Source organism: Temnothorax americanus, unplaced genomic scaffold (assembly GCF_048541705.1).
Source record: "Temnothorax americanus isolate GAGA-0224 unplaced genomic scaffold, ASM4854170v1 Scaffold11, whole genome shotgun sequence".
In the NCBI taxonomy this organism is placed as follows: domain Eukaryota; kingdom Metazoa; phylum Arthropoda; class Insecta; order Hymenoptera; family Formicidae; genus Temnothorax; species Temnothorax americanus.
This window is the reverse complement of record NW_027509242.1, coordinates 4,415,026-4,435,954: the sequence shown is the minus strand read 5'-3', so window position 1 is coordinate 4,435,954 and position 20,929 is coordinate 4,415,026. Positions and strand designations below refer to the sequence as shown.

The 20,929-nt window shown below is 38.6% G+C and overlaps 4 protein-coding genes across 5 annotated transcripts; 1 reads left to right on the top strand and 3 right to left on the bottom strand.

Annotated features, from left to right (window-relative positions):
• Nucleotides 1–53: 53 nt before the first annotated feature.
• Dna2 (DNA replication helicase/nuclease 2) lies at nucleotides 54–5,025 on the bottom strand. 2 transcript variants are annotated; one of them, XM_077421682.1, is made up of 3 exons: nucleotides 4,400–5,025; nucleotides 3,715–4,099; nucleotides 54–3,657 (listed from the first exon to the last, which is right to left on the bottom strand). In XM_077421682.1, the coding sequence occupies exons 1-3, from the start codon at nucleotides 4,442–4,444 to the stop codon at nucleotides 413–415; spliced, it is 3,675 nt and encodes a 1,224-aa protein (XP_077277808.1). In that variant the 5' UTR covers nucleotides 4,445–5,025; the 3' UTR covers nucleotides 54–412. The 2 variants fall into 2 exon arrangements, with proteins under 2 accessions (XP_077277808.1, XP_077277801.1); XM_077421675.1 differs by having other exon boundaries at nucleotides 54–4,099.
• An 887-nt stretch (nucleotides 5,026–5,912) lies between these two features.
• Nucleotides 5,913–9,157, bottom strand: LOC143908588 (alpha-tocopherol transfer protein-like). Its single transcript, XM_077426291.1, has 4 exons — nucleotides 9,009–9,157; nucleotides 7,672–7,993; nucleotides 7,030–7,393; nucleotides 5,913–6,757 (listed from the first exon to the last, which is right to left on the bottom strand). The coding sequence occupies exons 2-4, from the start codon at nucleotides 7,953–7,955 to the stop codon at nucleotides 6,503–6,505; spliced, it is 903 nt and encodes a 300-aa protein (XP_077282417.1). The 5' UTR covers nucleotides 7,956–7,993; nucleotides 9,009–9,157; the 3' UTR covers nucleotides 5,913–6,502.
• A 3,691-nt stretch (nucleotides 9,158–12,848) lies between these two features.
• On the top strand, nucleotides 12,849–18,173 carry Eif3c (eukaryotic translation initiation factor 3 subunit C). Its single transcript, XM_077426287.1, has 15 exons — nucleotides 12,849–12,999; nucleotides 13,418–13,523; nucleotides 13,628–13,760; nucleotides 14,293–14,577; nucleotides 14,675–14,772; nucleotides 14,859–14,986; nucleotides 15,093–15,503; nucleotides 15,608–15,817; nucleotides 15,898–16,051; nucleotides 16,133–16,348; nucleotides 16,419–16,698; nucleotides 16,802–16,995; nucleotides 17,075–17,278; nucleotides 17,366–17,504; nucleotides 17,813–18,173. The coding sequence occupies exons 2-15, from the start codon at nucleotides 13,431–13,433 to the stop codon at nucleotides 17,950–17,952; spliced, it is 2,685 nt and encodes an 894-aa protein (XP_077282413.1). The 5' UTR covers nucleotides 12,849–12,999; nucleotides 13,418–13,430; the 3' UTR covers nucleotides 17,953–18,173.
• On the bottom strand, nucleotides 18,164–20,925 carry Vps33b (vacuolar protein sorting 33B). The gene is made up of 7 exons (XM_077426288.1): nucleotides 20,661–20,925; nucleotides 20,229–20,466; nucleotides 19,923–20,146; nucleotides 19,333–19,839; nucleotides 19,031–19,261; nucleotides 18,576–18,901; nucleotides 18,164–18,498 (listed from the first exon to the last, which is right to left on the bottom strand). The coding sequence occupies exons 2-7, from the start codon at nucleotides 20,384–20,386 to the stop codon at nucleotides 18,235–18,237; spliced, it is 1,710 nt and encodes a 569-aa protein (XP_077282414.1). The 5' UTR covers nucleotides 20,387–20,466; nucleotides 20,661–20,925; the 3' UTR covers nucleotides 18,164–18,234.
• Between the last annotated feature and the right edge of the window lie 4 nt (nucleotides 20,926–20,929).

Genomic DNA, 20,929 nt, shown 5'->3' with positions numbered 1-20,929 from the left:
TACAAATATCACTTTCATTTAGTAGATTTATCTATGAAAAGATTATTTCTTAGAGTATTTTTTTCAAAATTTTTAAATTTGCAATTTTGTTTTAAAAGTCGTATTTTTATCTGATCTTGATAAACTTAACTTCGTAAATTTTACTTTAATAATCAACATGCGGAATCATCTTCTGATTATACAAAGAAAAATAACATGCATATATATGAAATTGAAAAATAAATATATTTTTGTACAAAATCTCGTACATACTTATATCTATAATTATCTCGATATGTCGCGTATTTGTATATTCGCAAGGATTCCGTTAATCGTACACTCTGTGTGATCGCGTGATGCTATTTTACGAAATGGTTACAAAACGTGATGGTTTTATCAGTCTGTTTTTCATTGTTAAACTGTTCGATTAGTCTTAAAGTTCTTTATCACGATTGTCAAGTCTCAATTCACTGATAAGACTTTTCCAGCTAAAGTCTTCCTCGCCGTCTATCAGATTTATCACATTCTTCTCGTCAATGACGTCAAACAAATTTTTGAACGGCGTGTATTTCAGCAATGTGATTTTATCAGCGACTATGATCAGCTTATGCCTCGCGCGAGTGATGGCTACCGTCAAACGTCGCTGATCGTCCAATATCTCGAATTCCTTCTTCGTGTCGTACTCGACACTCTTCGTGCACGAATACAATATAACGTCCTTGTCGCGTCCCTGATACTGGTCTACGGTATTCACCTCCACCTCCTTATCTATGGTCTTTCTTAATAAATTTATATGAGCGTTATAAGGTGCGATAATTCCTATATTTCTAGCATGTACGCCCGCTTCGGTGAGTGCCTGGACGAGACGCAAAGTAATAGCGACTTCCCAGACGTTGGAGTACGCTTGACTCGACACAACGTCTCTGTTCCCAGTCTCCGTGTTCAAGTTGTAAGTGCTACCGGTATTGAGTACCATCACCGAATCGTCCAACTGCCTGGAGAGCGCGCTTCTTATCCACCTCTCGCAGGTCGAGAGAACTTGCTCCATATTCGTGCCGATCAACGTCGCGTTCTCCACCTGCTTGTTGCCCGACACCAGCTTGCCGCGATACGTCGCGTCGTTGGCCAACCTCATGATCCTCCCGTTCATTCTGTACTGCTCCCGCAGATTGACGGTGTTGTCGTCGCTGTCCAGCCTCACGAATAGGGATTCGTCCGCGCCGAGTTTCGCTGCGATCTTGCTCTTGATGACGGGCGGCAGCTGATCCGGATCCCCGACAAGGACAAACTTGCGCGCGCTGTACAACGGTCGCAGCACCGTGGGCTGCATGATCTGCGCGCTCTCGTCGATCACGCATACGTCAAAGCTGCGTCTCCTAATGAGCGCGTGATACGCGCCGTAGCAGGTCACGCCGACGATCCGTTTGCTGTTGTAGAGTGCCTCCAGGTCCTCCGGCGAGTCGCAACTCTTGATCGCGTATTCCTCGCTCTTGCATGTCAACAGGGGATGGATCTGCTTTGTCGAGCCCAGACGCAGGAAGTCGATGTTGCGTTCCAGCAGTTTGAGGAGAACATTGTCCACCGCGCTGTGCGTGTGCGCGGTGATCAGCACGCTGGAACCCAACTCTAGCAGCAACTCTATCAGAGCCACCAGGGTCTGCGTTTTTCCGGTGCCCGGCATGCCTTTTATCAAAACGTACTCGTGAGCGGCCACAGCCTTCAGCACGGCTCTCTGTTGACTCTCGTTTAGATCGCTTATTATCTCAGCGCTGGCCGACACTACCGAACGTGGCAATTTTTCCGTAAACGTAGCCGGTCTTTTATCGATGACGATGCGTCGTAGCTTGACGCACGTCTCGTCGTTGCTCAACAGACCGGCCACGTTCGCGTAATTGAACGTAGACAGACCCGAAGAGGGAAACTTATCGATGTGGAACGTGGAATGTGCGTACAATCGCGTAATATCTTTGTCCAATAGGACTGCGACGATGTCATGCGAAACGTGCATTATATGTCCGGCGGCTATATTAACTCGTGCATCCGTGCTAACAATAATATAATCGTCCTCGGCAAACGTGCCGCCGAGCACGCTGTTCTCGATCGTCTCCCCCTTAATGTTGACGCGTGCAAACTTATGCTGGTACCTATCATCTCGCTTCACCACCCTGTCGATGGTGTTCAAGTTGCAGATACACGTCCCTCTCGCCTCCCTCTTCTCGGGACTTGTCGTCCATACGCTGCTTAAACTGCTATTACCGTTCTCGTGGTTTTCTTCCAGTTGCAATAATGCGATCCACTTCATAATGTAATCCAAATGACTGCTCTCGAAGTCGTCTCGCAGCTCTTCGATTAACGCCGTTAGTGGATGCGACGGTGACAAATTCGCGCTCGGGTCCTTCGCCAAATACGCACAGCACAGAGCCTGATAGGAACATCTGCCGCACGCGCTGTGGTGGTTTATCGGCTCAGGCAATTCCATCGCCTTTAGGTCCGGCTCCGAGTTAATATTCTGTAGGTCTTCGGGTTTTTTAGCGAAATAATGCGCCAGGGTATTGCGCAGCAATATCAAGTCCCTCTTTTCGTGATGTCCGCTTTTAATTTCCCGCATCTCGTTTTCCTTTAGATACAACAAAAGTCCGGTATCGATATCCTGATCCCTGAAGCCCATCATCATGAGATAGAGAATAACCTGGCCCCTGTGCTCGAAGGAGTACGAGGCTCTCCCGGTTTTCAACTCCAGAGGCATGATCCTCCTTCTCGAATTGATGTTCACCTCTGCCGTCACGTCTATCCTGCCCTTTATGCCTAATTTCGGTATGTAAACGCTTTCCTCAATGTCCTGTATGCTATCAATGCTCCCTTGAAAATTGTCCTTCAGACTGCTTATGTGCTGCTGCTTGTTACCCTTAATGTAATGCTGAATGAACTCGAAAATTCTCGGGGCATACTCCGTCATGCGTTTCCGACAGTCCGCGAGCGACAATTCCGATGCGTAGAGATAGTTTATCGTGTCTTTCGATCGCAGAATATCGTCCCGCAGTTTCATCACGTCGGACAGCGTGCAGATATTTTCTCGCAATGCCTTTTGCAGCCATTGATGAACCAAAGATCCCACGGTCATCACGGAATAATCGCTGTCCAGATTTGGCAGTGACTCTATCTTCCTGAACTTCTCGGTCAGCACCGCTCGCCTGTTACAAAATAAACCACTCGTTATTGTCGTGCCCGATATCAGCAAATCAGGCTGCGTCACGAGGAGGCCGTTATTGTTATCCACAACCCATTGCCGTGAATCCTTCTTCGCCTGTATCGTGACAATATCATTAATCTCCATTTGTGCATCCTTCCAAAATCCGGAACATGCAACAGTGTCGACACATTCAGACTCCAAGTGCTGCACCGTTAAAACAGTAACTCTCGATTCGTGCTTGACATCAGTTATCTTACATCTCTGCAACGTGGTGAAATCAATCTGCGCACGCCACTCCTGATCGAAGAAGCCGTCGAGCTCGTCCCCGTTCATCATCACGGAAAAGTCGTCGAAAGATTCCACCTTCAAATCGTGTAGCTTAGCTTTTTCACGCCTAGACGGTTCCACGGTGGACAGGGACGACTTCAAAGCAGCGGTATTTAACTCTTGCGTTTCTTTAAGAACATGACCGTTACTATGAGTAATATCTGAAACATTTATATTTTTAATACTGACAGAGTTTGTGAGCTTTACACATTGCTCACTTTTCATCGCATCTCCCTCCTTCTTATTAACATTCTGGAGTGCCGCATCCTTGCACGTTCCTTTATTTTCCTTAAAATTACTACACGGATCGTCCGAACCTTTCACTACAGATAATAATACCGAGTTCTCATAAGTGTCGGAATTTCCTGTCTTTGCAACACAGTGTTCTTTCAGTGGATCTTCGTTCATATCACATTTCTTCTTAACGTTCAAATAGGATTCTTCGTCAAACGTATTATCTCTTTCCTTCCTTTTCCTTTCAATCGAGGCTTGAGTTGAAGAGTTTATATCTGATATCTTTTCGTTATCTACCGCAACCTTGGGAACTTTTGTAAAAAACGACGATATCTTAGTCTGAGACTTATTGATACCAGCGGCAGAAATCTGTGAGTAAACGAAAAAGAACAGTTTATCACACAAATTAATTTTTCAAGCTACTTTCCATATAAATACAAATTGCATGCTAATGTAACGTTATGTTCTATTATACCTATGCTAGATTTTTCTTTTCTTGAATCTAGCTTAGAATTCAGAAGTGGAAGAATCGTGTTAAAGTTCAACATTAATATTGTATAATAATAATAATAAAAAAAATAGGAATATCAAAGGGCAGAAATATAGTAATGAGTATCAAAACAACATGCAGTTACACAGTCGCAGAGAAATAATGCTCATTTTCCTCACCTTCCTCTGCGACGACTGCGACTGCGACAGCTGACGTTTCTTCATGTTTGCGTATAATGAGTGACTTTACGTATATCTCTTACACACATCAATCTAAAGTGCTATCAACGTGTATTATACCTGCTTCAAGCACGATCGATCTTAAGTCCCACGAAAGCTTATGGCGCAGAATTATCGTTCCCGCGTAAAAACGTGCCGCATGGACGTCGCCATTTTAACAGCGTGGTTGCGCGGTTGCGTTTCGTAAACACGAGCACGTGCCTACCTGATCAGCTGTGAATTGGACTTACGACACGTAATGCGAGTTTTTGACGCCAGATGGTATGTGATTGATCATTTGGGTCTATTTACTCGATTTCGGCCCTTCGTCTCTTTCTAAAAGAGGACAAGTTAATCGGGGACGGTGAAGTGACAGAAATTGAAATTTTTTTAAAAGAAGGGAAGAGAAATAAGCAGAAGAAAGACGAAAAGGAGAAGGAAGAAGCTAGTGTGAAGCATCGTGCGTAATAGCGAAGCAAAGATGTAGTAAATATTTTATTATTTGTATATATTATTTCCGTGTTACATGCGAAATTAATTATATTTTGTCCAAAAGTCGAATTGTACAGTTTTATTCCATTTATTTTGTATTTTTGTATCAATATATATATATATATATATATATATATATATATATATGTACAGTACATATCTCGTCGCGATGGAAAGAAAATTTAAACTAAAATTTCTCTTAATTCAGGAATTTAAGTCAGGTTCTCTCTCACACACACACACACACACACACACACACACACACACACACACACACACACACACACACACACACACACACACACACACACACACACACACACACACACACACACACACAGCGGGGCGGCAGAAGTTATTAACAAAAAAAGTTTGGAAAATATAGCATATATAGGTTAGTTGACGCGCTTTAAACACTTAAATACTTTTAAAGCACGTCACTAACCTACATAGGTACGGTTTACTGCTTTAAATGTTGTGTTTTGGTAAAGCAGCGACTTTTTCGCAAAATAAAGTATTCTCTGCTTTAACAAAAAAATTTCAATTTATCAACAATTTTTACTGCTTTAAATGTTGTGTTTTGGCAAAGCAGCGACTTTCTCGCGAAATAAAGTATTCTCTGGTTTAAAGAAAAACATAATATTAGACCTATTAGAAGTTAGCCCCCCACTTTTCGTTTTTTTCAATTTTTTCGATTGTGCTAAGTTGTGCTAACATTGTGCTAAAATATTATTTTAAAAAAATAATAGAAAGACGATAAAAAAATAAATTATATCCAAAAATGATTTTTTTATCGTAACTTTTTTTGTTATTATTTTTTTTAAATAATATTTTAGCACAATGTGTTAGCACAACTTAGCACAACTCAGCACAATCAAAAAAATTGAAAAAAAAAAACGAAAAGTGGGGGGCTAACTTAAAAATTATTTGCAAGTATTAATGTCTCGCATTTATACAATAAAATAAATTTACAATAACGATGAAGAATTTCTTGTTTCTTATTTATTTGTTCAATACAGTAAAGATTGCAACGTTTGCTTCGCATTTTATATGAGAATAACTTTCTTTACGTATAAATATATTTAAAATGTTTAAATTTAATACTATAATTTTTGTTAGAATTAACATAATAATATAATTTTATTTGTTACTCTCTTAAATGTTAGGATTGAATAATTAAATTGGATTGCCGCAGAAAAACATTATATGTATGAAGAGACGCAAATATATACATATATAAGAAACCTGATTACCAAAAGTAATTTAAACGTGAAGTAATATTAAGAAGTAATATAATTAAATTTGTGATTCGTGCATGCAATTATGATATATCTATTATATTCTTAACTTGATCTAATCTAATCAGCAATCAGTACAATTGTTATTAGTTGTTACAGTTGTTATTATCATACTATATTTAATGCCATATAAAGATTGGTTAAATATTTAATGTTAATAAACATGAAATAGATTAGTATTTTTATTTTCCAAAACTGTGTGGTTATCGCCGCGTATTCTGAAAATAAAACCAAATAGCCATACCATTGGTGTTGCAAAACATTTGATATTCGATCAATCGATTTCGAGCTTTTTAAAGCTTCCTTCAACTCCAAACAAATCCGTTGCTGTCTTCGCCTTGCCCGGTCGTAATGCCTCATTAACGCGATGACCTTCTTCCTCTTGGAACCAAGCAACGTGATCTACCAATTTTTTGACTTGTTTATCATGTAACTCCTGTAGAGAACCGGTTTGACCGCCTGCCTCATTCGGAAGAACTTCGAGCGGTACGAATTTTTCCAGAGTGTCGTTAGTGGTATGCATATGAAACTAGAATTTATAGAAATATGTAGTTCAAAACTTTTATACTTTTTTCATCGAATCATATTCCGCTCCACGCATTTTTTCTTCAAAAATAAAAATATAATTAAAACACGTATTATATACGCAGTAAAAAGAAGTAAAATACAATATTTCTCTTATCTCTTAGCACTTGAAATTATATTATCAAATAGGAAATTTGATCTTTTCACTTTTTCACTTTTAATATAATGATATGGATAATTGATCGCGGTAATGCGTGTATATAATACAAATCTTACCATATCCATCAACTGCTTCTTCATGAATGGTTTCATCATATTCATAATGACATCTATTACCGGAGAAGAATTCATAAAATGTAAACCCATCAATCTGACAGGCAATCCTTCTTGTAGATAGTAGAGCCATTTCTTTAGGCCCATAGGACTCAAACGGCCGACGTGACCGAAAGAAACGTTTTTCATGTCAATTAATATTATGTTGCCTTCGCAAGTGCCCTCGGTGTAAAGCCATAGATCGATTACCATATTTTGCAATTTCATCACATCGTTGTAAACAAAATGCGATGGATCGCTGTCTAGGAGTCTTCCATAAATGATTTTATAGCCTTCTTTAGTAGTTCCTTCCAAAACTTGTGCTGTTCTGTCGATAATAAGATTACTTCTACTTTGTATGCGAAATTTCTCTGCGAGAAATATTGCTGTATCCATTTGTCGTGTATAAGGAATACCACACACACACACACACACACACACACACGCGCGCGCGCGCGCACACACACACACACACACACACACACACACACACACACACACACACACACACACACACACACACACACACACACACACACACACACACACACACACGAGAATGTAACGAATAATTAAAAATAAAAAGATTATAAATAATATACTTACACCGTTTTAATTGCTTTCTTGAGTTCCTTATTGTTATTAGGATCTCGATTGGAGAAGAATTCAGGTATGTGAGTCCTAACTGTGTAAAAAGCATCGATAGTAGTTTTCGTCGGTTCGAGTCGATAATAATTGCTATGCAAGAACAATGCTAATTCGCTGTCTGATATCTTGGGCAAGTGAGGCTGTTTTTTGCACCACTCTCTCAACATTTGAATATCTGCCTCTTTCAATTCAGGATTCTTCTTCAGTTCCTCCTCGAACGATACTAGTTTTATCGAAGCCATCGATACTAATTTTATCCAGCCACTTTGAATTTAAATTCCTATGGAAGTGAAAGCAATAACAATGTTGACAGAATCGTATAACTACACTACTACATTGTATATCGTAGCAAAACTGGATGTATATTTTTTATTTATACGTATACAGGTATATACAGGTGTAGCAAGATGTGTGACTGAATGAAGGCCGCGTGAAAACCGTTCAACTTGCGTAATTTCAATACATAAATATGTAACAACATTTCCTTTCATTTATTTGATTCTGCGCTAAAATAGCATTGATCTGAAAAGCTTTGCGAGATAGGTATGTTTTATTCCTTCATAATACAAAGAGATTACAGCAGATTCTATATGTATATACATATATATATACCGACCGTTTCGCGCTCATCTCTGAGCGTATCCCGGCATTTCAATCGGGACGATCTCGTCGAGATCAGCTCCCGAACAGATATAAAAATTTAACGTAATGCTCCATATTTCCTCAATCATATGTCGTTATTTTATATACCTATATAATAAGATACATATCCGGGCGACGCCCGGAGCAATTCGCGTACACGCGGAGATGTTCGTCCTTCTGACAAGGCCGTTCCGCGAATCGGATGAAAAAATCGGAGATCTTGCAGTCGGAGATCTTGGATCGCGAGGCCGAGGACGATCGCGAAAATGATACGGGCGTCAGGTCACAAAATCACAGAACACTACAGTTTTTTACCGCACGCAAACAATTTTCAATCTTAGAACGCACGACACGAGATTTTATCAAAGATCGTCAGTTCTCCCGGTACGAACGAGCCAACGATTCAAAATCTTTTGCCTGCTCCAAAACTCTCCGTTCGGCGGTCGCTCAAATGCAATATTATATTAACTTGTTTATGCGGAATCTTGCAAATAATGCATTGCAATGTGGAGTTGAACGTAGTCGAAAAATGATTGCGTGCCCAATACTTAATTCTTTGCAAGCCAAGTAACTTGTCTTGCACAACTGTTAGACTATAGTATGATCATTTTAATGATAGCAAATGAAATATACAACTTATAAATTTCACATACCTCGGATATACGTGCTACACGTATGTGAAAGGATTTCGGACGTCTCACGATCAGCCTGATGTCTTGGACAGTACTAATTGAGATCTGCATTGACCTTTTAAGCTGTATCAGTGGCAAAGCGGCAATATGGAGAATGTAGCGTGACAGTTGAGTACGTGACGTAACATGCTATCTTCGTGATAATTAGGGAATGTATGAAATATTCTATACTTTATAGACACATACAGTTTTCCCAATTAATCAGCAAAAATGACAGACATGCAATCTATAGTAACGAATGTCTGGATTTATTATGAGTATTTTTTATAATTTATATAGGTAATAAAAATTAAAATATATACATATTTTTATATAAATAAATAAAAAATCAACGCGCTACTAATATAAAACAAACAAAGTGTGAGGGAGTTATCTATTGTAATAATATTGTATCAATAATTTACTATGTCAGTATAGATCAGTATTAATATTTATTTATTGCATTTGTATGTCAATCATGTCGATTATTTACATTGAAAATTATCTACGTCTACTCTTCAATATTTAAAAATGGATAAAACATGATGGCATACATATATGTTATAAAAATATAGAGTTCCTGGGATATTAGCTGCACACGGATGAATCTATACACATACAAATCTACATTTAATAGTTATCTAGTACTCTATCATTAGACACGTGACACGTAACATTTTTAAAAGTGTTTGTGTCACAAAAGAGAAATCGCATCTCAACAAAGTTATTAGAATGACTTTAAGAAACATGCGAATTCCATGTGAAAATAGTTTAGTTTGTCATTGGCGTGCTGAAAATTACGTTACGGTTAAAACAACCTGACTTCGATACGCGGATCTAGCTCGCGGCGGGGCTGGGTTCGAAGGAGGCGCGAAGGAACAGAAGCGAGGCGCGTGGGCTGGCAGAATGAAGCGTATCGTCTTTGATAACAAAATAACAAAAGTTTATTTTACAGTAACAAATGCTCGCGAAGTACGGAGTCGCGATGTATTTACCAGGGATTTAATGTGCGCAGAGTACGGACGTTCTCCGTTGGCAGTTGTGCTCATCAACTCAGACTCACGGAGTAATGGATATGGTTGACAACTACTTCCGTATGCGTAAAAGTCTGAAACTCGTCTAGCCGCGCAGCTTTACTCGATCTCTGGCAAATTTTTGTTCCGTTTCCATTTCTCCAATACCAATCATAAATGAGAGTACGTTCTACTTGTTTATTGAGCATTCTAAAAGTAAATAATATTATCATAAAAAAAAAATTATTAAATAACTTGATTTAAATAACGTTATATAGATAAAAAATCCTGGAAACATTGGAAACATTGATATAAGACCCTTAGTACCCAATTTGGATATAAAGATGGGTAATAAGCAGTCTATCAAGTCGATATTTGCGAGATTTTTGATCTATAATACAATTTCAGAAAATATAATGCAATAAGAATGCAGAAATGTGTGTACGATTTACTATGCATATAATCTAAAATATTCAATATGGTTTCTATCGTGACAAAACGATAGAAACCATATTTTAACGTAGGGAAATCTACTACTGGGATCCCGGAATTTAGCCCGGTTTACCCAGTAGCCCCTAAGGGGAGGAGACCCCCCTGCCCTCCGGGGAGAGAACAGAGGGAGTGCTGGATTTTATGCATGTACATACATCGCCTGTTTGCGTAATATATCAATTTTAAATTACAACTTACTTATCAACTTTATAACACACATATATAAATTAAATTTTGTTTTTTTTTTATTATAAATTTTTTTTCTTATTTATTATATTCTTTTGTTATATTATATTTAAAATCCTAGATAAACAAAATATATGCGTGCTTCCACGAACTATCTCACCAAAGTATTTAACAATAGAACATCCAAAATTGATATTTATATCGTCGAATTTACTTGGCGCAGTTACATCTTATCAAATTAAATTGCTCGCTCAGCAGATCTCAAACATGTGTTCAGAATATTCTGTCACAAATGTAAATTATAACCATGGGTTGAATAAGAGTTTAGGTATGTTCCTTTTACAAAATTATAAACCGAATGCCGATGATTGATGCAAAAACGAAGAAATTTTTAAGAACAGAAATGACAATCAAACGCAAATTGATGAAAGGTAAAGTATTAACTTTGATTAATACCTACACACACTGTGTTATTTCTGAAATTGTATTATAGTTTAAAAAATATCAGCATACCGGTGAATTAGAAAGTTTAGTACCCATCAACTTGGAAAAGGTTTGCCCTAACGCGAATACGTAAAATATGTTTTTTATGAAACAGGAATAACTATTTGGAAGAGTTAGAATAGAAAGTAGGAGGACCGTCAGTATATTCGAATTATTTCTGTGAAAACATATTTTTTTTATTGTAAAAACAAAAGTATATAAACTAAAAATTAGAAAGAAGATGTGACAACTTACTTCGATGAAGAAAATGAGGTAACAATGTTATTAACAATTTTTGTTTGCATCAAAAATAATGATTTTTGTTTTGGTTTTAGGATTCTTGTCATACAGACTTAATTTTCCATAGTAAAAATTAACTGAAGTTCTGGAATATTTAGGAACCAAATTAGAACAAACATGTGACGAGTTTATAGAATTAATAATGTGGAATAAAAATTTCGATAAAATATCTGATAAATTGATAGAAGTACAATCTTATTCAGATATTTGGAAAATAGAATTTTTAAATCGACTATATTTTTCACCTTACATTATAACCGAGATTAAAATAAATCTGCTGTCACAGACAAGTTCCATAACCGCAGTTTTGAAATATGGTAATTATGAGTCAGACATTGCATAATATAACACGCACCTATTTCTCAGGTTCCGTTGGATGCGTTTGGGTATCAAAAAATCGCGATACGAACCCATAGTTGATGTTGCCTCTCTACTTTATGTCACTCTCTTTTCTACGCCAAAGTATATACGTATTCCATATTTGAAGATTTATATATATGAATGTATATATATATATATATTTCGGTCGTTATTAGACGCTTTTATGTATATATATATATATACATTCATATATATAAATCTTCAAATATGGAATACGTATATACTTTGGCGTAGAAAAGAGAGTGACATAAAGTAGAGAGGCAACATCAACTATGGGTTCGTATCGCGATTTTTTGATACCCAAACGCATCCAACGGAACCTGAGAAATAGGTGCGTGTTATATTATGCAAATGTGAACTGTCTGTAGAATATATATATATATATATATATATATATATAATAAAATATATATATATATTTCGGTCGTTATATTAGACGCTTTTCTTCCCCGTCGTATAAATCTTCAAATATGGAATACGTATATACTTTGGCGTAGAAAAGAGAGTGACATAAAGTAGAGAGGTATGTATATATATATATATATATATATATATATATATATATATATATATAGATGCCACAAAACAATGTTCTCTCATGAAACACGGGAAAAAAGAAATTCAATTCTGCATCTTATAAAATTGATGACACACGCATCAACATCAACCAAATCATTTTTCTTTTTTATAAAGTATAAAGTCAATATGAACTGACATACAAAGTAATTTATTTATTGTAAAGAAAAAGAGTATAACAAATGTACAATTTATCGAAAAAATGTAAAAAATTGATTTTTTATATCACACATATATTTTGCGGGATATAACTTGATTAAAATTTAAAAAATTCTAAAGATTGAAAACGAGTTGGTGCGCAACAAAATATGATGACAATTCTTATTCACCAAAAATATTTAAATTTGTGAAAAAAATTAATTATCGGGACGATCGAAACGCAGCCCGCGCAGCCGTCGCCGTCGATGCTCGGGTGTTGAAGTCACGTGACGTGACGAGTCAGTCACGTGACCTTCCCATTCGTCGCCGCCGCCGCCGCCTGCCGCCTGCGTGTATGGTACATAACCTCGCAACGCATCTGCTTTCAACGAGGAAGAGAACAGGTAATTTTTGGAATTTCGTTCGCTGGTCGCGTCTCGCGTCGTCCGTTAATTCCGCGCGCGTCTCTTCACGGACGTCGAGTTATTCGCTTTTGCTAAGAAAAGTTTATCTCGCCATACGTTGAATCCAGGTTCGGGGGGAACACGTTCGGGATGACACGTTTGACATGCGGTCTTGTCTTTGTGGCTCCGAAATTGTTAGATCGCGTCTGCCGCGTCGCGCCGTCGCGCCTGATATTTGTTAAACGTACGACGTTGCTGAACATTTCTTGCATATTACACGCTTGAATCAGTTTTTTATTTCTATATATATTTATTAGTTACAGGCTCGAGGGTGCTTTGCGTCGTTTTGCGATGTAATTAGGAAGTGTACACACACACACACATTTGCCTTTCATTATATTTTGCTTGATTGTTACAGAGCGTTTGCAATCATGAGCCGTTTCTTCGCAACTGGCTCAGATTCTGAGTCCGATAGCGCGTCGGAGGAGGAGCAGGTGCAAAGGGCGCCTGCGACGGCTTTCACTGTGAGTATTGCGGCCGAGACAAACGTTTTCAACATACTTTTATCAATAAATTTTTCCTACCGTGTCGTCCTGTTATTAAAATAACACGAAGGATCTCTTTACAGTTCAGCGATGACGAGGAAGAAACAAAGCGGGTTGTGCGCTCCACAAAGGAAAAGAGATATGAAGAAATTGCGAATCTTATAAAACTTATTAGGAATTACAAGAAGATTAAGGACATGAGCAGCATGTTGACCAGTAAATAGTTTTAGTTTCACAAATCTTCTGACGTTTTAAGATTTTGGAAATTAGATCTGTAAAGGTCAAGTACGAACAGTGTTAGTTAACGAATATATTTCAATTGTATCGACTTAACTGGCCACAATTTAGTATAAAATTACAACGTTTCAGTTCTTGGTTTGGGCTCTTTTCAAGTGTAAACTAAGGCTACGTTTCGATATTTACTGCAGGTATTGAAAATCTATAGTTTACGTCACGTATATTATTGATATTCAGGACTGGCAGTGAATTTTGAAACGCAGCCTAAATTATCTGTAAGAATCGTCGTTGATTTAGTTTACGCTTGAAAAGTGCCCAAACCAAGGGCTGAAACGTTGTGATTTTATACTAAATTGTGGCCAGTTAAGTCGATACAATTGAAATATATTCGTTAATCATCACTGGCAAGTTACAAAATTGTTTATTTTTATTATTAGTTAACTTTCTTTAGAAACCTGTTGGTGTGATCGAGCGCTTCCATTGTAACAAGTATTTGTTCTTATAATTCTAGGTTTTGAGGACTTAATGCGAGCTTATCAGAAAGCTTTACCAGTTATCTCGAAGGAGGAGCTTGGACAAACACCGCGATTCTACGTTAGATGTTTGGTGGAGATGGAAGATTTCATCAACGAGGTGTGGGAAGACCGCGACGGACGCAAGAATATGTCCAAGAATAATTCCAAGTCGCTTTCAACGTTGCGTCAAAAATTGCGAAAATATAACAAGGACTTTGAGGAGGACATCGCCAAATTTAGGGAGAATCCCGATCAGGACGACGACGAGGAAGAAGAAAGAGGTTTGACTTACCATGAGAAACACTTACTATATATAAACGCTTGCTTAAGTTCAAATCTTTGCAAGATGAAAAAAAATGAATTATTTCTATTTTTCAGCCGAGGAGGTTGTAGAATCTGAAGAAGAAGAGAACAGTGCCGTAGCTTTCAAGAAGGCGGGATCGGAAGCAAGTGAACCTGATGTGTCCAAGTTCAAGGTTGTCTATTAGATCGAGATTTGCAAACACCGAAGGTTGATCATACACATTTTTTATAAATCTTTCCGTGCATTGTTGCATTGCAGAAGACTGCGACCGATGGCGAAGACGGCAGTGAAAGCGAATCTGACTGGGGCAGTGATTCAGACAGTGAGAGCACAAGTAGCGATGACGAAGGCCAATATCAAAATATTCGCGAGCGTTTCATCAAGAAGTACGTTCTTTCAATCTACAAAATTGGATAACATTATTTTCTACTTAATAAAAAATAATAAATTTTTAACGATATATTATGTGACACCATAATTTTTTTTACATAGGGCTTTAGCTCAGGAGGAGGACGAGGATAAAGCGAAGAGGAAGGAGCAACGTAAAGAACGCAAAGAAAAAGAACGGAAGAAGAAACGCGACGAAGACGATGGCGAAGGAGAGTGGGAAACCGTTAAGGGCGGCGTGGCTATTCCCTCCGAGAAGCCGAAGATGTTCGCCAAGGACGCGGAAATTAATATCGGTGCGGTGCTGAAGAAACTTTCCGAGATAATTGCAGCTCGTGGTAAAAAGCGCACGGACAGACGCGAGCAAATAGAGCTCTTGCACGAGCTACAACTGATAGCCGACGCTCATACTCTTGGCCCGGCTGTAACCGTGAAGATTAAATTTTCCATTGTGTCTTCCATATTCGATTACAATCCAAAGGTTTCCGATGCTATGAAGCCGGAGTATTGGTCAAAGTACGTATAAAATAGATATATGTATGTAATGTAAATTTATAAGCCCTCTAAAATAGAAGATTTAAAATAAGCGAGTATCAAATAGATAAATATTTTTGTTACAGAATACTGGAGCGTATTACCGAGATGCTGGATATGTTACTGAGCAACTCGGACATGGTAATAGCGGAAACAATAACGGAAGAAATGGAGGAGTTTGAAACGACACCATATAAAATGCATGGTTGTGTGTTGACGCTGGTGGAACGTCTCGATGAGGAATTCATAAAGTTGCTGAAGGAATGTGATCCACACAGTAATGAATACGTGGAAAGGTAATATCTTTTGAGAGAAATTATGCGAAATATACTTACGATTATTACTTTTTATACGATAAAATATCTACTTGTCACAGATTGAAAGATGAGAAGCAGGTTGCTGCCATAATTGACAAGGTTCAAGAATATTTGGAGAGGCAAGGAACCGTGTCCGAGCTCTGCCGCGTGTATCTTCGTAAAATCGAACACATGTATTACAAATTTGATTCGAATGTTTTGAAACAAAAGGAGGTAAATCTTGCAAAGTATATATATGTGCGTACAAAATTCTCCTATTTTATTAAATTGTCAAAATAATCAAATGTGCGTTAGGGTGAACTGGGATCAGACGCAATCACATCCGTGCAAGTTATGGAAAAACTATGCAAATACGTTTATGCCCACGATAACACTGATCGGTTGAGAACTCGCGCGATTCTCTCGCACATTTATCACCACGCTCTTCACGATAACTGGTTCCAAGCTCGCGACTTGATTCTGATGTCGCATCTCCAGGAAACTATTCAACATTCTGATCCAGCCACACAGGTTTGAATGTGTATCTGCGTTTACAATTATCTCGTTAAAACGCGTATAAATAATGTATTTTATTTTTTAGATTTTATACAATCGTACGATAGCCCATCTGGGATTATGTGCGTTCCGTCATGCGAATATTAAAGATGCCCACAACTGCTTGGTCGATTTGATGGTGACGGGCAAAGTGAAGGAACTTCTGGCGCAAGGTCTGCTTCCGCAACGGCAGCACGAGCGTAGCAAGGAGCAGGAGAAGATCGAAAAGCAAAGGCAAATGCCTTTCCACATGCATATTAATCTAGAGCTTCTGGAATGTGTATATCTTGTTTCAGCAATGCTCATCGAAATTCCGTACATGGCTGGTATGTTTTCTATGTTTGATATTTTTTATATAAAATACATTTAGTGTATTTTTACGATTGCGTAGACGCATTGCATTATACGCGACAAATTATTTAATTCTAGCGCACGAGTTCGATGCGAGACGGAGAATGATTTCGAAGACATTTTACCAGCAACTGCGGTCCAGCGAACGCCAATCGTTAGTCGGACCTCCGGAATCTATGAGGGAGCACGTCGTTGCCGCTGCCAAAGCGATGCGTAACGGAAATTGGTCCGCTTGCAACAATTACATTATAAATGAAAAGATGAACGCAAAGGTATTAGCGCGAGATTTACATTAGCAATTTTTTTTTCGAATGCAGAATACGATGTAGTAATTACGTTTTATTGAAATAGGTGTGGGATCTCTTCCATCAAGCGGATAAAGTGCGAGCTATGTTAACGCGATTGATCAAAGAAGAGGCATTGAGGACTTACCTGTTCACGTACTCGCATGTATATGATTCGATCTCGATGCCGAAGCTCGCGGACATGTTCCAGTTGAAGCGGCCCATAGTCCATTCGATTATCAGTAAAATGATCATCAACGAGGAACTTATGGTATTTTGGCAGAAATATTTTTATGTTGTTCAATGATTTACGTAATATTCTTTATAACTTATGTACTTCCTTGTTTTACAAATTTAGGCATCTTTGGACGATCCAACTGGAACTGTAGTTATGCATCGAAGCGAGCCAAGCCGCCTTCAATCATTGGCTCTGCAGTTGACGGATAAAGTCAACAACTTTGTAGATTCGAACGAACGTATCTTCGAAATGAAGCAAGGTATATATAGATGGCTGAAGTATTTTTGATAATCTTTACTTTGATATATCATCAAGATCAAGACCATTGACTCGAGTACTATCAAAATTGTATTTAATTTTAACAATTAAATAGATCAATTTTTTGCAAAATTTATAAATTAATTATATTCGTTCCAAGGCAATATGTTCTATTTAAATTGTTGTTTTTGTTTTTCATGTACTTATATTTTATATTATTTTTATATTATAATTATACTTTTTTCATTTTATACTATAATGCATAATTAAAATAATCTTTTAGTTCATAATAAAAATAAATATTTGCAGGTAACTTCTTCTCAAGAGGAAACCAAGGCAATTTCCGCGATCGTCAGAATTACAATCGCCAAGGACAGGATTGGGGCCGGCAGAGACGCGATCGTGATCGCGATCGTGATCGTAATCGAGAAGAGAATCGTAATTATTAAGTACACGATAATGCCAATATTAAAACGGTGCAAAATGAGAAATCAGAAGTCGAAACATTGTAATCGTGTAAGCACCAATACATAAATAATACCGATGACATTATATACAAACAACAATTGTAATTTGTTGATACATTGCAGGATTATTCGTGTTTTTTCCTGCAATCGTCACAAAAAAGGTGTTATTTATAATTTATATAAAATAAATATGTACGAAATCATTTGTCTGTTTATTATACGAAAAGATAACATTTTTACATTCCTGATGGATGCCACGAGATTTCATATCTTTTGTATCCTCTGGATGAGTTTGTTACCCGTTAGAATAGTATCGGATATAAGGACGAGGCGTATTCCTGTAGATTTCTCTATGAGTCGACAAGCCGCTATTTCTGCGCAAGTAATACCTCCTATCACGCAAATCACGACCATCTTTGGCGATAACGCACCCCGACGACCATTTACCACACAATTTGGTAAATTCGTCAAATCGTCAAAGCTACGAGGATCCTTCTCCTGATTCGATACGATGTTTAATATTTGCGCCTGTAATACGTTGAACGATATTACGTTAATATCCCACAATCACTTGATTCATAATACGAAAAGAATGAAATACGAACTATTGCGGGTATATAAACGTTGTTGAACACGTAGCTAGGACAGGTACGACCGTTCTGATCAGTCCGTTTGGAATAACTGGGTAAGATCTTCAATTTTTGCGCGTTGCTGCTCCATTCGCTGCTCCAGTTCGGCAGTTTATGTAAAATATATTCGTTTCTATACTTCAGCAAGCCGGCTGTGTGCAACTTGTAGAACAGCGGGATATGCTGATAACCGTGGGTATGGAGATGCAGCTTTTGGATATTTTGAAGCTCGCTCTGCGTGATACCGTCGGTGGTGATAGACAACAAGCACAGAAGACGCAAACATCGTAACGCATGTTCGTCTGCAAAAAAAAAAGTATTTCACATTTTAATCGTAATTAAGTCATATTTTAATCCCAATTTAGTTCTGATAGCGACCGCGATTAGATGCAGTTTTAATTTAATTGATTCTAGTATTTAAGAATGCACACCTATGTTTCTCTCAATATAGCTCAAACATTCCTTCCGGTCCTTGCAGTCGAGCATCAGTTTCTCGATCGTCTGCAAGACTTGAAATTCGGAGCCTAACGTGTCCGCGATGGTCTGGCACGCGGATATGTGAAATGCCAATTGCCGGGTCGTGTCTCTAGTCCTTTGCAATCTCGTCGACACATATCTCTCCATCTCGGTCAACTTCATCATCTGTACCGCCTCCTGTTCAGCTGATGTTAGGCCAGTTATTAAAAATATCGACAAGGCGAGAGGCGCGATAATTAATGATAAAAATCAATACATTTAAGTGACTTGGCCTTCCCGTGTAAAATCGGGAAGACGTCGCTGCAGGGCATATCTCTCACTTCCCCGTAGATCTGATCTTTATTCGGATCCAATCTGGTCTGCGATTTTTCCAACGTCGCCGTGCCGACGTTTACCTCTACGACTTCGTTCAACAAGCCTGCGTACGTTACGGGCGTGAGGAGAGCCGTAGCCAGATCGAAACCCCTGTCCATCACGATCAGGGCGCCGATCTCGTTTTCCAAACTAGACCGGCCCAGACTCTGTTCCATGGATTCCATCAGTTTGCTCATTTGCTGGCTGTGCTTGCCGAGAAGCAGCGAGAGCCTCGGCGAGCCGATTATCAGCTGCAACGACCACAAGTTGCGCGCTAATGCTCGCAGAGGACTGGGGTCTTTGTGATAGTAGAGGTCGATAAATATTGGATTTTCCAAGGACAAAACGTTCCCGTCTAATCTTATGAATTCTGCAGATAACGTTCGCAACGTAATCAGCTCGGACAAGCCTGAATAAACGATTCGATATTATAAAGATTAAAGATTAAACAGGAACAGGTAATGACCGTCGTTGGCGCGGCAATTTGCTGACCTTCCTCTTCGACTAGATTGTATAACACAGGCGGAACGAACGGCATGACCAACAGATGATGGCACACTTCGACGTGAGGTCTGCCAATGAGAGATATTTCGGATTGTACTTGATCTAGAACCCTCTTGCACGCTATCAAGCTGTTAGACACTAAGAATATACGTTGACTACTCGACGGCTTCAGTCCTTCCTCCATTTTATAAATCTTGTCCACACCATATCGCCTAATTATAAAATGACACAGTTTAGTATGGATTGTTAATAAAAATAAAACGTAGGTGTATTTTAGAATACGAGGACATTAACTTCAATACGGTTACGCCTACGAAACTATCCAGTATCTTCATCAGTTGTTGTTCTATTATCAGATCTTTCGTTCCTGGAATGGTATCGAGTATCTTCACAAGCTTCTGCTGACTGATCTGCTGCAGCGCGGACAGTTTATCATCCAAAGTGATGTCCATCTCGTTTTATTCGCAATATCAACAGTGCTCCGAGAAAAGTGGTCTCTAAAGCTGATTATCTTCATGGATGTATTTCATACCTAAAAATAAGGTATATAGTAAGGTAAGGTATTTATTATTTATAACACCCCAGCTAAACCTTTTCATTTCAATTCGTGATTTCGCTGAATTTCTCTTTACATAAAACTAATTAAGAATCAAAATTACTCCTCCTTATTAAAAGGATTCGTTTTTTTTTCGAGAACGATTGTTGAAACGCAATTAAAGAAATTACCACAGTCGCGTTCGCGTTATCAAGGAGGCCCGCAAATTGCGGGCGTAACGTTGGCGCGCGAACATTTACATACGCGAAGACGCGAAGGATGCTCGGCGACGTGTCGCCGCTGCCAGCACGCACGCACGCACGCACGCACGCGTGTGCCGCGTGTGCGTCGCCAGTCGCCACTTATCGCGCGAGGAGGATCGGAGGATCGGAGCGATCCCCGCGCCCGTCGCGGCGGCGACCCTTTTCATCTTCCGCCGCCGACTCGCCGAGACGAGAGA